The following is a 13324-nucleotide window of genomic DNA, read 5'->3' as shown; positions in this document are numbered from 1 at the left end:
ATTTCCTGTTGTATGCTCTTCAGTTAATAAATTATTTCAAAATACTGCCTATCTATTTAGCCAGCTCATGTTCTATACATTTCAACATAAACAGCTTCTCCGCTTCCAATAAAAGACTCTTTGTTTGAATCAACTCTAGCCTTGCTTTGTGTCAGGGGTCTCCAAACTACGGCCCGCGGGCCGGATATCCTCTCACCCGGCCCGCGGAGATCTTTTAATCCACGCAAAAATCGTTTGTTGGTGATGGCGGAGGAACTTTGTCCAGAAAAATTAAAGACATTCCTTGAACGGAAATTTGATAGTTAATGCGGCCCGCGGACTGAAAAGTTTGGAGGCCCCTGCTTTATTAAAACAAACCTCTCTGTAAGGAGTACTAACTCTTCCTCTGCTTGTGTCATAGGGTAATTGGCTAGGTTATCTACCTTTCTCACACTGGCCCAGTCAGCGCACTAAGGAAGTAAACAACTCAGGATAAACTTTAAAATTCTGTACAATAATACAACGGATAGAGTGATAATAATATTCTACTGACAGAGTAATAGATATCTTTAGTCATAGTGATGAATAGTATTAATTTAAAATTAGATTTATTAGACACAGCTCACCTTTAGATCACGTGGTTTCCCACAATACCACGGGAACTGGTTGACCTCTGTAAGGTTACAGATGTCAGTGACGTTGTATCCGGGTAGTTTAGGGACGGCTGAGCATGGCGTGACCTCTGACCTTGAACTGTTGCTAAAAGTGGCGAGAAGCCATTGGGTTGTGGTGAATAATATCTGAGAGAGGAGTGGGGCGGGTGTGAGGGGGAGTCGGGGGGTAGGGGTCAGGTTGAGTGATGTTAAATTTGGCAAAAATGGTTGATTCGTGTCTAAATGTGTCAATATATATATATATATATATATATATATATATATATATATATATATATATATATATATATATATATATATATATATATATATATATATATATATATATATATATATATATATATATATATATATATATATATATATATACATATATATATATATATATATATACGTCGGATACGCTGTTGGAAAAAAATTAAGCAATAAAGGACTATTGAAGTGCTTTATTTAACAAGGTGCGTGAAATATCTTCAAGAGTGGCTTTCAATAATATGTTATCGAAAAATTACGTCGCCGTAATCACGAAACCAGAAGAAAAACTTTTGAAAAAATAAAATGTGCTCCAAAGCAAAAGACCTGGAGTTATGTCCTTTCCGTGACTCGCTTATAGCTAAACTCTTCATAAGAAAATGTGTAGAATACAAGACTTAAGTCCTGGTCGTTCTTCTGTTCTAGAGGTGTTAGATACACACCATGCACTGCGCTGTGCGTGGATTAAACCAACAAAAAGATGTTTACGCACAATTTGTATAGTTTATAAACAAGGGACTATCAAATACCTTAAAATATAAATTGGTCCGAAAGAGTTCTCTGTGATGGGCTATAGCTGCCTTGACCTTCACTGACCCACTCCATGGTAACGGACAAGACGCCAGATACGTCCCGTCTAAATTATCCGTGACGTCAGCAGCGATGGCGGCTTTAAGGGAGTCAGTGACTAGCCACACCCTGACGCTGGTCCCACCTGGGGAGGTCAAGGTTGGATCATTGCACACCTGCACGTAAAGGTGTGTCTCATGTTTGTCTTACTGTCTGTGTGTCTAAGCAGTGACCAGCCACACCCTGACGCTGGTCCCACCTGGGGAGGTCAAGGTTGGATCATTGCACACCTGCACATACAGGTGTGTCTCATGTTTGTATTACTGTCTGGGTGTCTAAGCAGTGACCAGCCACACCCTGACGCTGGTCCCACCTGGGGAGACCGTCATGGTTCAGTGGTTAGGTTGGATTATCAGTGTGCTATCGATTGCTAACCCGAAAGTCTCAAGTTCAGATCTAACCAGTAGAACGTCTCTGATTCTATCCTGATCTGATGGGTACCTGACTCACGTTAGGGAAACTAAGGCGGCTGAGCATAGTGCTGACAGCACTATCAACCTATGTGTCAAAGTTATTGACAAAGTTATTGAAACTGGTTAACTCTTCTTCAGCTGCCGCCCGTTTTTTGGACACAAACGGGAAAGTACGTCGATGATGATTGCATTCATTGTAGATGCTGCGATAAGTAGTCCCTCGTTAGCTATGGTAATTCTCTCCCCTCTCCCATGGAACAGCTCAGTAAATATGACATTACCTATTGTCAGTAAATTTGAGATTACCTATTGTAATTCTCTCCCCTCTCCCATTGAACAACCCAGTAAATATGACATTACCTATTGTAATTCTCTCCCCTCTCCCATTGAACAACCCAGTAAATATGACATTACCTATTGTAATTCTCTCCCCTCTCCCATTGAACAACTCATTAAATGTGACATTACCTATTGTAATTCTCTCCCCTCTCCCATTAAACAGCACCACTTGAATGTTGATGATGTCCCCTAGTCTGAACGTGCTGGAGTCATTGACTAAAACCACTTTGGAGTTGTCCGCTGACGCGATGTCTCTGATATCCCGTAGAGGTGGGTGGGACAGGAAGTCTTTCTCCCAGGGGTAGAGCTGGGGGTGGGGGGCTGGCATCATCAGCTCCTTGTGGTTGAAGGCACAGCATCTGTAAGGTAGAAAGTTACATAATGGCAAACAATGAAACGTTTAAGATCAGTATCGAAATCTCTATGTGAATCTTGTTCAATAAAAGACAAATCGTTTTGGAGACATAAAGCTAATTAAGTGACTTAGCTAATTACTATAGAAACAAATTTTGATTAGTGTCAATTTTCAACTATCTATTTACAAATTTATAGTCAAACTGTTGTCATCAAAAGGCAATTATTTTTCATCGACGTCACAATTAGTGGCAAATGTATCGGCATCGATGTCACAATTATAAGACTAAACTTATGGCATTGATTTATAATGTACTTAGTAAAATTCATCTGTCACTACAATACCTAGAGTTAGCATTCCAACAGAAGAAGCGAGGATAGGTTTTTCTTTTAATTGGTCTAAGGTTGAAACACAGAAGGTGTAACACGAATTCCTTAAATTTTACTTTGTATTTTTTTTTGGTTGGAGATAATTGCCGAGCTGAGTTTCATAAGTTTTCATGATTTCCTTAAGAACGAACGTGGCTTTGTATACAAATGTAACAAATTATTTTCTCTAGAATTTAAAAGTCACCCATTGTCGTATTAAGGAATGTCTCGTTTTGTGTACGTTGTGTGAAGAAATGGAAAAAACATCGGTAGGTCTTCGACAGCGAGGTAAACTTATTCTGATTAAATGTTCAGCCTTCGATTATTGTATATGTTAGTTGGTTAAACTCACTCAGATTATTAAATATAAGCTAGTTCAACTTACTCAGATTATTTTATATGTGAGCTGGTTACTTAGATTATTGTATATGTGGGCTGGTTACTTACTCAGATTTTTATATTTATGAGCTGGTTACTTACTCAGATTTTCGTTTATGTTAGCTGTTTACTTACTCAGATTATGTGTACGATTATTGTATGTTAGCTAATTAAACTTACTCAGATTATTATATATGTAGGCTGATTAAACTTACTCAGATTATTATATACGAGCCGACCCGCAGCGTATCTTACGCCGCTATTTAGTTGTTTTATTTTCTACTTTTCAGTAATTCATAATTTGTGAATTCGACAGTGCCAATGCTGCCACTGAAAATATTTGCTTTAAAACACTAACCCCCCCCCCCCCCCCTTTCCCCTAATCCCGACCCTACACCCCCCCCCCCCCCCCCCCCGTGAAAGCAGCCTCCTCTTAGTTATTTCTTAGTTACCTCCTGTAAGTTTAAAATCGAACTAAATTATCTCCCCCTAATAGAAACGTTGCTCTACGGCTCTACGATTTGTAAACATTTAGATTTGTAAACATTTAGCGTGACCACAGCTCACCAGATAATGTGGGGGTGGGGTGGGGGTGGTAGTGATAGTGAAAGAGAGAAAGAGAGGGGACTGCAAGGAGGCGCTTGCAGCTTGTTTTCTAACGGCTCCCAGAAGAGAATTATATATATATAGATAGATGTGGACTGATTAAACTCACTCAGATTATTATATATGTGGGCTGATTAAATTTACTCAGATTATTATATACGAGCCGGCCCGTGGCATAACATACGCCGCTATTTAGTTGTTGTTTTTTCTACTATTCAGTAATTCATAATTTGTGAATTCGACAGTACCAACGCTGACACTGAAAATATTTCTTTAAAACACTATAAGTAGCTCGTTAAAGACCATAACCCCCCCCCCCTCCTTCCCCCCCCCCCCCCACGTTTAAAATCGTTTCAAACTAAATTATCTGCCCCTAATAGCCGTCACTAAACCCGACTCCACGAAGGTAAACATAGCGTGAACCACAGCTCACTAAGACCATGTAGGGGTGGGGATGGTAAGGAGCGCGTTTACAGCTTGTTTTCTAGCGTCTCCCAGAAGAGAATTATATATATAGATGTGGGCTGATTAAACTTACTCAGATTGTTGTATATGTGAGCTGGTTACTTACTCAGATGCCAGGTTCAGCCGTCGAATATTCTCGTCTCGTGTGAGGGCCGTAGGTCGCCAGTAGTGATGAGGGTTTTGGTGGACGTCTAGACACGCTGGGCGTTTTTTAACCGACTCACTCGTGCACCTGTTAACATGGTTGTCAGGTTTTGTAAAGTTTTTTTAATCGACTCACTCGTGCACGTGGTTAACATGGTTGTCAGGTTTTGTTAAGTTTTTTAATTGACTCACTCGTGCACCTGTTTAACACGGTTGTCAGGTTTTGTAAAGTTTTTTTAATCGACTCACTCGTGCACGTGGTTAACATGGTTGTCAGGTTTTGTTAAGTTTTTTAATCGACTCACTCGTGCACCTGATTGACATGGTTGTCAAGTTTTGTTAAGTTTTTTTAACCGACTCACTCGTGCACGTGGTTAACATGGTTGTCAAGTTTTGTTAAGTTTTTTAATCGACTCACTCCTGCACGTGGTTGACATGGTTGTCAAGTTTTGTTAAGTTTTTTTAATTGACTCACTCTTGCACCTGGTTATTATGGTTGTCAGGTTTTGTTAAGTTTTTAGATCGTGTGGAGTTATAGGAATATTTTTAAAAGAAAGACGTGGCAGACAAATTTGCAATGAGTCATGTGAGGGTGGGGGAGTAAGTCGGGGGAATTAAGGGATTGACGACAAATCCCCGAAAGACACATTCTTTTAACTGTCGCATTCGTGCAAGTGTCCATTTGGACATTTGTCGCATTCGGGCAAGTGTCCATTTGGATATTTGTCGCATTCGTGCAAGTGTCCATTTGGATATTTGTCGCATTCGGGCAGGTGACAATTTTGGAAAATGTCCTACCGGCAAACGGCATTCGTGCAAGTGTCTCTAGTGAAAAAGTCCGACTCCCTGATAAAGTTCGTCAGTTCACGCCCGCACACTACAACTTTTACACACAACTGTCACACACAACTGTCACACACAACTGTCACACACAACTGTCACACACAACTGTCACACACAACTGTCACACAAAACTGTCACACAAAACTGTCACACAAAACTGTCACACAAAACTGTCACACACAACTGTCACACACAACTGTCACACACAACTGTCACACACAACTGTCACACACAACTGTCACACACAACTGTCACACAAAACTGTCACACTAAACTGTCACACAAAACTGTCACACAAAACTGTCACACAAAACTGTCACACAAAACTGTCACACAAAACTGTCACACAAAACTGTCACACACAACTGTCACACTACAACTGTCACACTACAACTGTCACACACCAAACTAACAGGACCAGTATTTTGACAGACACCTATGTAGACTGAGCAAATAAAGTGAATAAAAATATTCTGCAGGTGACTACAACTGGTATTTAACAGAAAACGTTAAATTAACAAGGCTAGGCATACCATTAAACACAAACACTGTGTGGAAAAACCACTTATCTATCATACCATCAAACACAAACACTGTGGGGAAAAACCACTTATCTATAATACCATTAAACACAAACACTGTGGGAAAAACCACTTATCTATACAGTGGCGGAACTAGAAAAAAAGGGCCACCCCGCAAAAAAAATTTGTTTAGGCCCCCCATATATATATATATATATATATATATATATATATATATATATATATATATATATATATATATATATATATATATATATATATATATATATATGCAATCACATAATACGAACATAGGATACTCATTGCTGTCCTGTTCGGGATTTGAAAAACATCAATAAAAAAAAATGTCAACATCATGTAATGTGTGTAAGTGCATTAGCGTGTTTTGTGAAAATCAGTTTGAATTAATTTTTGATAGAAGCCCTGTTATCATCCTGTCGGTCAAAATAATATAAAATATGAAAGCTTTGTATAAGTAATGGTGTCTCGTGTTATGTTTATTTTTATGTTTTTTCTTGTAGTTATATTATTATTGTTTAAAATATTATTGATTTAATATAATTTGTTTAGTACAAATCTATTAAAAGGAGCTTATGCTCACCCCTATTTGACTATTTTTTTAAAAAGGAAATAAGTCATGGAAGTGGTTTGAACATTTGCTTATCTTTGATAAGTTTAATTGTAGGAGAAAGACTCGGCTTTCAAAGTTGTTTAAAAACAAAGGGAAAAAGAAGAAACACGAGCGTGGGGTGGTGTCTATAGGATAAAGATAATCCAACCGCAGCTACGGTAATTTTTTACAAAACAACCATCAAGTCAAAAATGAAAGAAAATTTACTTTTTTTTAACTATAAAAAAAATTATTATGGTCGGCTCTGGGCCCCTAAATGGCGTGCCCCCCCCCCCCCCCGCATTGCGGGGTCTGGCGGCACTGTAGTTCCGCCCCTGTATCTATAATACCATTAAACACAAACACTGTGGGAAAAACCACTTATCTATCAATGAGAGCCATGGGTGGGGTGGGTAAACCAGAGTAACGTCTAGTTATTTTATCAGCGTGCTGTCGTCTTCATTGATATCTGAAGATATTTGTTTTTCAAATTGGGAGAGGTGGAATGGTTGCCGGTGGCACGAAGATTATTCAAACCTGCGTTTATGGCATGATGGCATTTCTATGCTATCGCCGTAATTACTCGGTTGCGACAAAGTAAATATTTTCCTACTCGTTGTAACTATATTCATTACTGCAGTGGTTTTGACAATACTTTGTTTACTATTCAAATGAATGTCAAATGAAGTGTAATTGGTTGTTGCCTTCTTTAAAATATCTTTCTCTGTCTAAATTGTGTGCATTGCTAATTCTGGGTTAGTTCAAGAAGTGAAGGTGATGTTACGGGCAGAGGCGTGTCGACGGGGGGGGGGGGGGGGGGAGGATACATATGTCCCCGGGCGCCGACCTTACGGGCGCCAAAATTAGTTGGAAAATAATTAAAAGCGCAGTTTAGCTGCAGTTTTCAATTATAAATATAAAAAACATATATAGGGGGATGCGCCAAATTGAAAGTTTGTCCCCGGGCGCCGGGAATGGTCGCTACGCTCAGGGGGTCAGTTGTAGTTTAAATTAGAATAGGCTAGAATAGTCCAGAACGTAGGGGAAATGTGTGTGTGAGTTGAGTTAACCACCGCTTGTTTAGGTTAACGTGGTGAGGGGTAGAAGTGGTTACACGTCTGACTTGATGCATGGAAGGCTAGGCGATTTGGTGCCGTGTGGAATGGTAGGTTCGGAACCCGTCGGGTCTGTCTGTTCTGTCTTTACTTGGACTATATTCTGTACCTTTGTCTACCCTTGGCGTTGAAATATCACTTTATGTTTACATTGCTATTTGCTTGTTTAGGTATTGTTATCATAAGGTCGAGTGCGGGTATGAAAGCTTGAAAGAACGATTGTAAGGGGCTTTAGCTAGTAGCGGCTAGGGACGAGGGCGGCTGTGTGATGTGTAAAAATGAGGACCATTAAAAAAATGTGTTAAGTATTGAACAGTTTCTACAATCGTTGTTGCTTTTTATAAAACCCAAACATAACGGGGGGGGGGGGGTAGCCTGCTTACACGATAATAGAGCCTTGGCGCAAAAAAAATATTTTAACTGCTATAGAAAAAGATAAAGGGCTCCATTATCGTTAAAATATAAATTATAAACTATACAATTATACGAAAACCCGAAAACGACAAGTCTCTCCCCCATCTCCCCCCCCCCGTCAATTCATAGAAAAATAATTCCAGTTGGTGATCCCTTACTTCACAAAGGTAAACTGAATATAGCGATATTGTTGAGTCCCTTTTTACAAATGTCATTTAGTCAGAGGTTATAGTTTAAGTCCAAACCTCTGATATTTTTCTCTGATTTCCTCCACAGTTATAGCCGTCCCACGTATAGATGGCCACTGGCCTGACGTCACATCGACTGGTTATAGAGAGAAATATTGTTACATTTTCTAACCTGATCATAAAATAAAATGATAAGTGCGTGTTGAAGTAAATAAAAAGTAAAATTAAACCTTACATTTTTAACCTTGGTAATTATGAAAATTAACACACATTGGGTGGGGGGTTGAAGGTGGGGGGGTGGGGGTGGGGTTTACTGTAATTTAAATAACAGAAAGATGGTGTTATGCAAAATTTTATATCAACTCCTTGGGAGTCAGCAACGTAAAAAATAAACCGGGAGTGATCTCCCCTAAACTTTCTCGAATATTCTGATATAAAAAAACAGGGGAAGGCAACTCGGGATATAGACATAATTTTTAATCCATTTTAAATACTTAAACTTAAAAAAAATTCATAAAAAACGTTTTAATAATAAGCTTTTATTTAATAATGCACTAAAAAGGAGAAAATAAATTACACTATACTATTTAAATAATTATAAAGAAAAGCGTGGTTCACTTTAGTATCTATTGGATACCTTTACTAATATTTAGGAAGAGACCATTGCTTTTCTTTATAGTAATTTAAATAATAGTGTATAATATGATTTTCTTCTTTTTAGTGCATCTATCTATCTCTATACTACTAAAACTCAACTTTGTTTACATGTTTGAATATTTATTTGTTTGTCTGATTTACTACTGGAGATAATCTGCCATATGTATAGACCTGTAAAATAGTATGTAGACAGAGAACAATTTTTGTTTTCAGACAGACTGTTAATCACAAATTTATTTAAAGACGTTAATTAATTTATTGATTTATTCATTGGTAGATTAACCACATTAATTTTAATTTTTTTAAACAATGGCTTTACCTTGACTGAATAGTGACGTCACATGTTTTGTTTACTTTTTATTACAATAAAATGGCAATTTCCATCATAGACTTTGTGGCCCATTCGAAAAGTTTTTTGTCGGCCATAACTTTAACAATAGGTCTATTTGCTCTTTTTATTACGTTCCAACACTTATATAAATTTCCAACTGTCTTTTTCATTTAGTTTTACAAAAAGTTCTCTAGCTCTACAATCTGTCCAAGACAATTATCTATTTATTTATAGATCTAAATATCAGGTGGCCAAGAAAGTTATTTATAGATCTAGATCTAGAAGCTAGGTCAAGCCAAAGATTAATTAGATATAAACCAAAGATTTATCAGATACAAATACAATCCATTTTATGATCATTTTACATTTTTAGTCCTTAAATACTTGATATAAATCTTTGTGATTTATCTATCTAGATCTAGATCTATCTAGCTAGAATAAGTCTTATTATTAGATCTAGATCTAGCAAGAGTTACGCAAAAATTAGACTTAAGACTTAATAAGCAAACGAGTCATAGAATCTAGATTTAGATAATTTTATCTAGATCTAGATAATTTCAGACCTTCATTATTTTATATAAATCTTTGTTTGTTTAGCTATGTAATTGGCTAATTTAAGATAAAATGTAATTTGAAAGTTACTACTACTAAACTTAGATCTAGATCTATGCGCGTAAATCAAGTTGCATAAGGAGACTTAGAGTATTAATGTATACTATAAAAAACATCAATGATGCACGAGTTAAATAGCTAAGTTGTTAGTGTAATCGGCTTTTATGCGGGTGGCACGGTCAATGTTAAAAATAATAATTTCATTTTTTTTTTAATTTTTGAGATGTGAATGATAAAGTTGCCTATCTGAACTTGGTGGGATACAGGGCAGGTGAAGTAGAGTTTATCTGTTTTTTTGTCCTAAGCATATGAAGGAATAGTGTGGTCAGAGACGTGCTCGGCTGGAATCGGTTTTTTAAACGATAAAAACATGTTGTCTGAGACTTGGCGGGACACTGAGCAGGTGAAGTAGAGTTGAGTAGGTCACATGTGACGTCAGTATATGAAGGGATAGTCCGAAATCGGTGTTTTTTTGGTGTTTTTAAAAGATAAAAAACATCTTTTTGAATGTGGGGTCTGGTTTTTTTGTGACGATAAGTGACAGACGTGATGTTTTTTTTATGGATGACCCCCCGAAACCCACAGTTATTCAAGGGATGACGGGTAGTCTAGTATACTACTAAAACTTAACTTTGTTTACGTGTTTGAATATTTATTTGTTTGTCTGATTGACTACTGTAGAGGATCTACGCTATATGCAGAACTGTAAAATAGTATGTAGGTAGAGAACAATTTTTGTTTTCAGATAGACTGTTAATCACAAATTTATTTAAAGACGTTAATTAAATTATTGATTTATTCATAGGTAGATTAAACACATTAATTTTAAAGTTTTAGAACAATGGCTTAACTTTGACTGAATAGTGATGTCACATGAAATGTTTACTTTTTAGTACAATAAGATGGCGGCTTCCATCATCGACTTTTCGGCCCATTTAAAAGTTTAACGCGTTATAAAGCTAATTTTCTGCCGGCTATAACTTTAACAATATGTCCGTTTGCTGTATTTATTACATTTCAACACTATTATCAAAGTTTTAACACTTCTTTTTATTTTATTATACAATACATTTCTCTAAATCTACAGATCAGCTGTGAAAGGAAGAAAAAGTTATGAATGAATCTAGAATTCTAGATTTAGATCTAAATCTAGGTCACAAGACGTAAATTCTAGATCTAGAATCTATTTCAGGCCTTTATTATTTATATAAATCTTTGTTTAGCTTCAATGAACATCTAATTCGAGAATACATGGGATTTATCGATCTAGGTTCTAGATCTAGTAGAATTACTTGCTAACTTGGAGGCGCGGTCGGTTGCTAACAACAATGGCGTCCGGACCGGGTGCATGACTTCCGACCATTTTTAGGCCATGTTTACCACGAGCAAAATGGCGGGTTTTCACGTTATAAAAATATGCTATAGGGTAACCCGGGGTAATTCCATACACTACTTTCCTAAACAATTTGTAAAAAATCTAAAATTAACACTACTACAATATAATATTGAGGGTATAATTAGACATGCATTACTTATATGATGGCAAACAAATATAGGGATAATTCACAAAATAAAATACTCTTTTTAAATATTTCACTTTTATTGCAAAAACATGGCAAGTGGGGCAATTCCATTAAACATTATGAAAATTTTAAAATTCATGTATTTAAAAATCTGTAAAAAACATTTTTCCCTTGGAAACGATTTTGCATGGGGGTAGCCACTCTTCATCACTGGATGAAGAGAAAGCCCCAATTTCTTCCTCCTGAATTCTGCTCTCATCTGTCATAGGTCGAAGTTATTCGTTTATAATTGTGGACCATTCTGAAATAAAAACAAGATTAAATGATAGAAAGTCTAATTACTAATTTGTGTCTGGGGATGTTTAGCTCTAAATATTGCATAAATTATAATAAATAATAAAGGTACAGTAAAAATAATAATAGATAAAGAAATAAAAAAAGTCTGCAGCAATTTTACTTAACTTTAATAGCAGAGTCTTTTTAAGAATAAGTAGTACTAGTTCTAGTACTATTTAAGTATTTTTTAAGATTAAATCATGAGTTGTGAATTACAGAATTAGCCACAACCAGTTTAAATGATTTAAAATAATAGTTAAAACCTCTAAAGAGTATAAAAAGCAACATGGGACATTCCAAACTATAGTGTATGGAATTGCCCCACACCATGTGTGTGGAATTGCCCCACACCTACTATTGAAAAAAATATGCTTTCCTGTTCTAAATTAAAGGCTGAATCTAGCATCATTAACTGTTACTATTAACAAAAAACGATTAAGCTTTCATAAAATCAATAAATAATTGACAACAATTAAAATTAAGACAAAATAAACTATTTTTTAAAAAGTGCAGAGGTTGTACTTTCGTAAGGATGTTTGAAAGTAGATGCCGATAAAATTAAAATTCTTGCTCTGATTGTAGATGAACGCTTCTCTAACAGTATCAGAAAGTACAAGAAATGACCTCTTAAAAACAGGGAGTAGTAACTTTTAATTAAACTTTACTCCCATTTAAAATAGAGAGTATTCAGTATATAGTGTGTGGAATTACCCCGTGTGTGGAATTACCCCGGCTTACCCTAGGTGGCCAAGGCTAGATATGCCAGAAAAGCATTTTAAAATTTGCTTTGGAGAATGAAGGCTAAATTTTGAAGTCGGTGTCATTTAAATTAATAGAACTTTTAAAAGCTCACCTGTGACGTCAGTATATGAAGGGATAGTGTGGTCAGACCCATGCTCAGCCGAAATCGGTGTTTTTTAAACATAAAAATCGTCTTTTTGAATGTGGGGTCTGGTTATTTTGTGATGATAAGTCACCGACGTGATGTCATTTATGGATGACCCCCGAAACCCACAGTCATCAAAGGTATGACGGGTAAGTCTAGTTATTACATAAAAGCTTGTTATTAAAACGTTTGTTTATGATTTTTTTTTCAGTACTTTACATGGTTTTATTTACAATGGAGTTCCATGACTAAAAACCATTGCGCAGCTATTGAACGTGATGACCCGTTTTTGCCGTGATGACGCGTGTGGATAAGACTGCCTACTAATCTGGTCAAAATTTGAATTAATTCATTAAAAATTTATTAGGCAACCAATTAAGTGAAATTGAAATGCATTGTTTTCATGTCTTGACCCGCGTACCAGCTACGAACTTTATCTGATAGTTAGAAGTGCCTGCAATTTCGCTCGGGCATTTCGATCTAGACAGACAGACTGACGATTGTCGACAGAAGAAGTGAGTTAAAATTAAAGCTTACAAAAACGTTTTAATAACAAGCTTTTACGTATTAATGAACTAAAAAGTAGAAAATAAATTATACACTACTATTCAAATAACTATAAAGAAAAGTGTGGGTCACTTAAGTATCCATTGGATACCTTTAC

The 13324-nt window shown here is 36.4% G+C and overlaps 1 protein-coding gene across 1 annotated transcript; it reads right to left on the bottom strand.

Moving 5' to 3' along the window:
* Positions 1 to 1810: 1810 nt before the first annotated feature.
* On the bottom strand, positions 1811 to 11704 carry LOC131949098 (uncharacterized). The gene is made up of 4 exons (XM_059310859.1): positions 11640 to 11704; positions 4566 to 4691; positions 2417 to 2646; positions 1811 to 1848 (listed from the first exon to the last, which is right to left on the bottom strand). The coding sequence occupies exons 1-4, from the start codon at positions 11702 to 11704 to the stop codon at positions 1811 to 1813; spliced, it is 459 nt and encodes a 152-aa protein (XP_059166842.1).
* Between the last annotated feature and the right edge of the window lie 1620 nt (positions 11705 to 13324).

This window comes from Physella acuta, unplaced genomic scaffold (genome assembly GCF_028476545.2).
Source record: "Physella acuta isolate Inbredline_101_S28 unplaced genomic scaffold, ASM2847654v3 ptg000674l, whole genome shotgun sequence".
Taxonomy (NCBI): domain Eukaryota; kingdom Metazoa; phylum Mollusca; class Gastropoda; family Physidae; genus Physella; species Physella acuta.
This window is presented reverse-complemented; position numbering and strand designations above follow the sequence as displayed.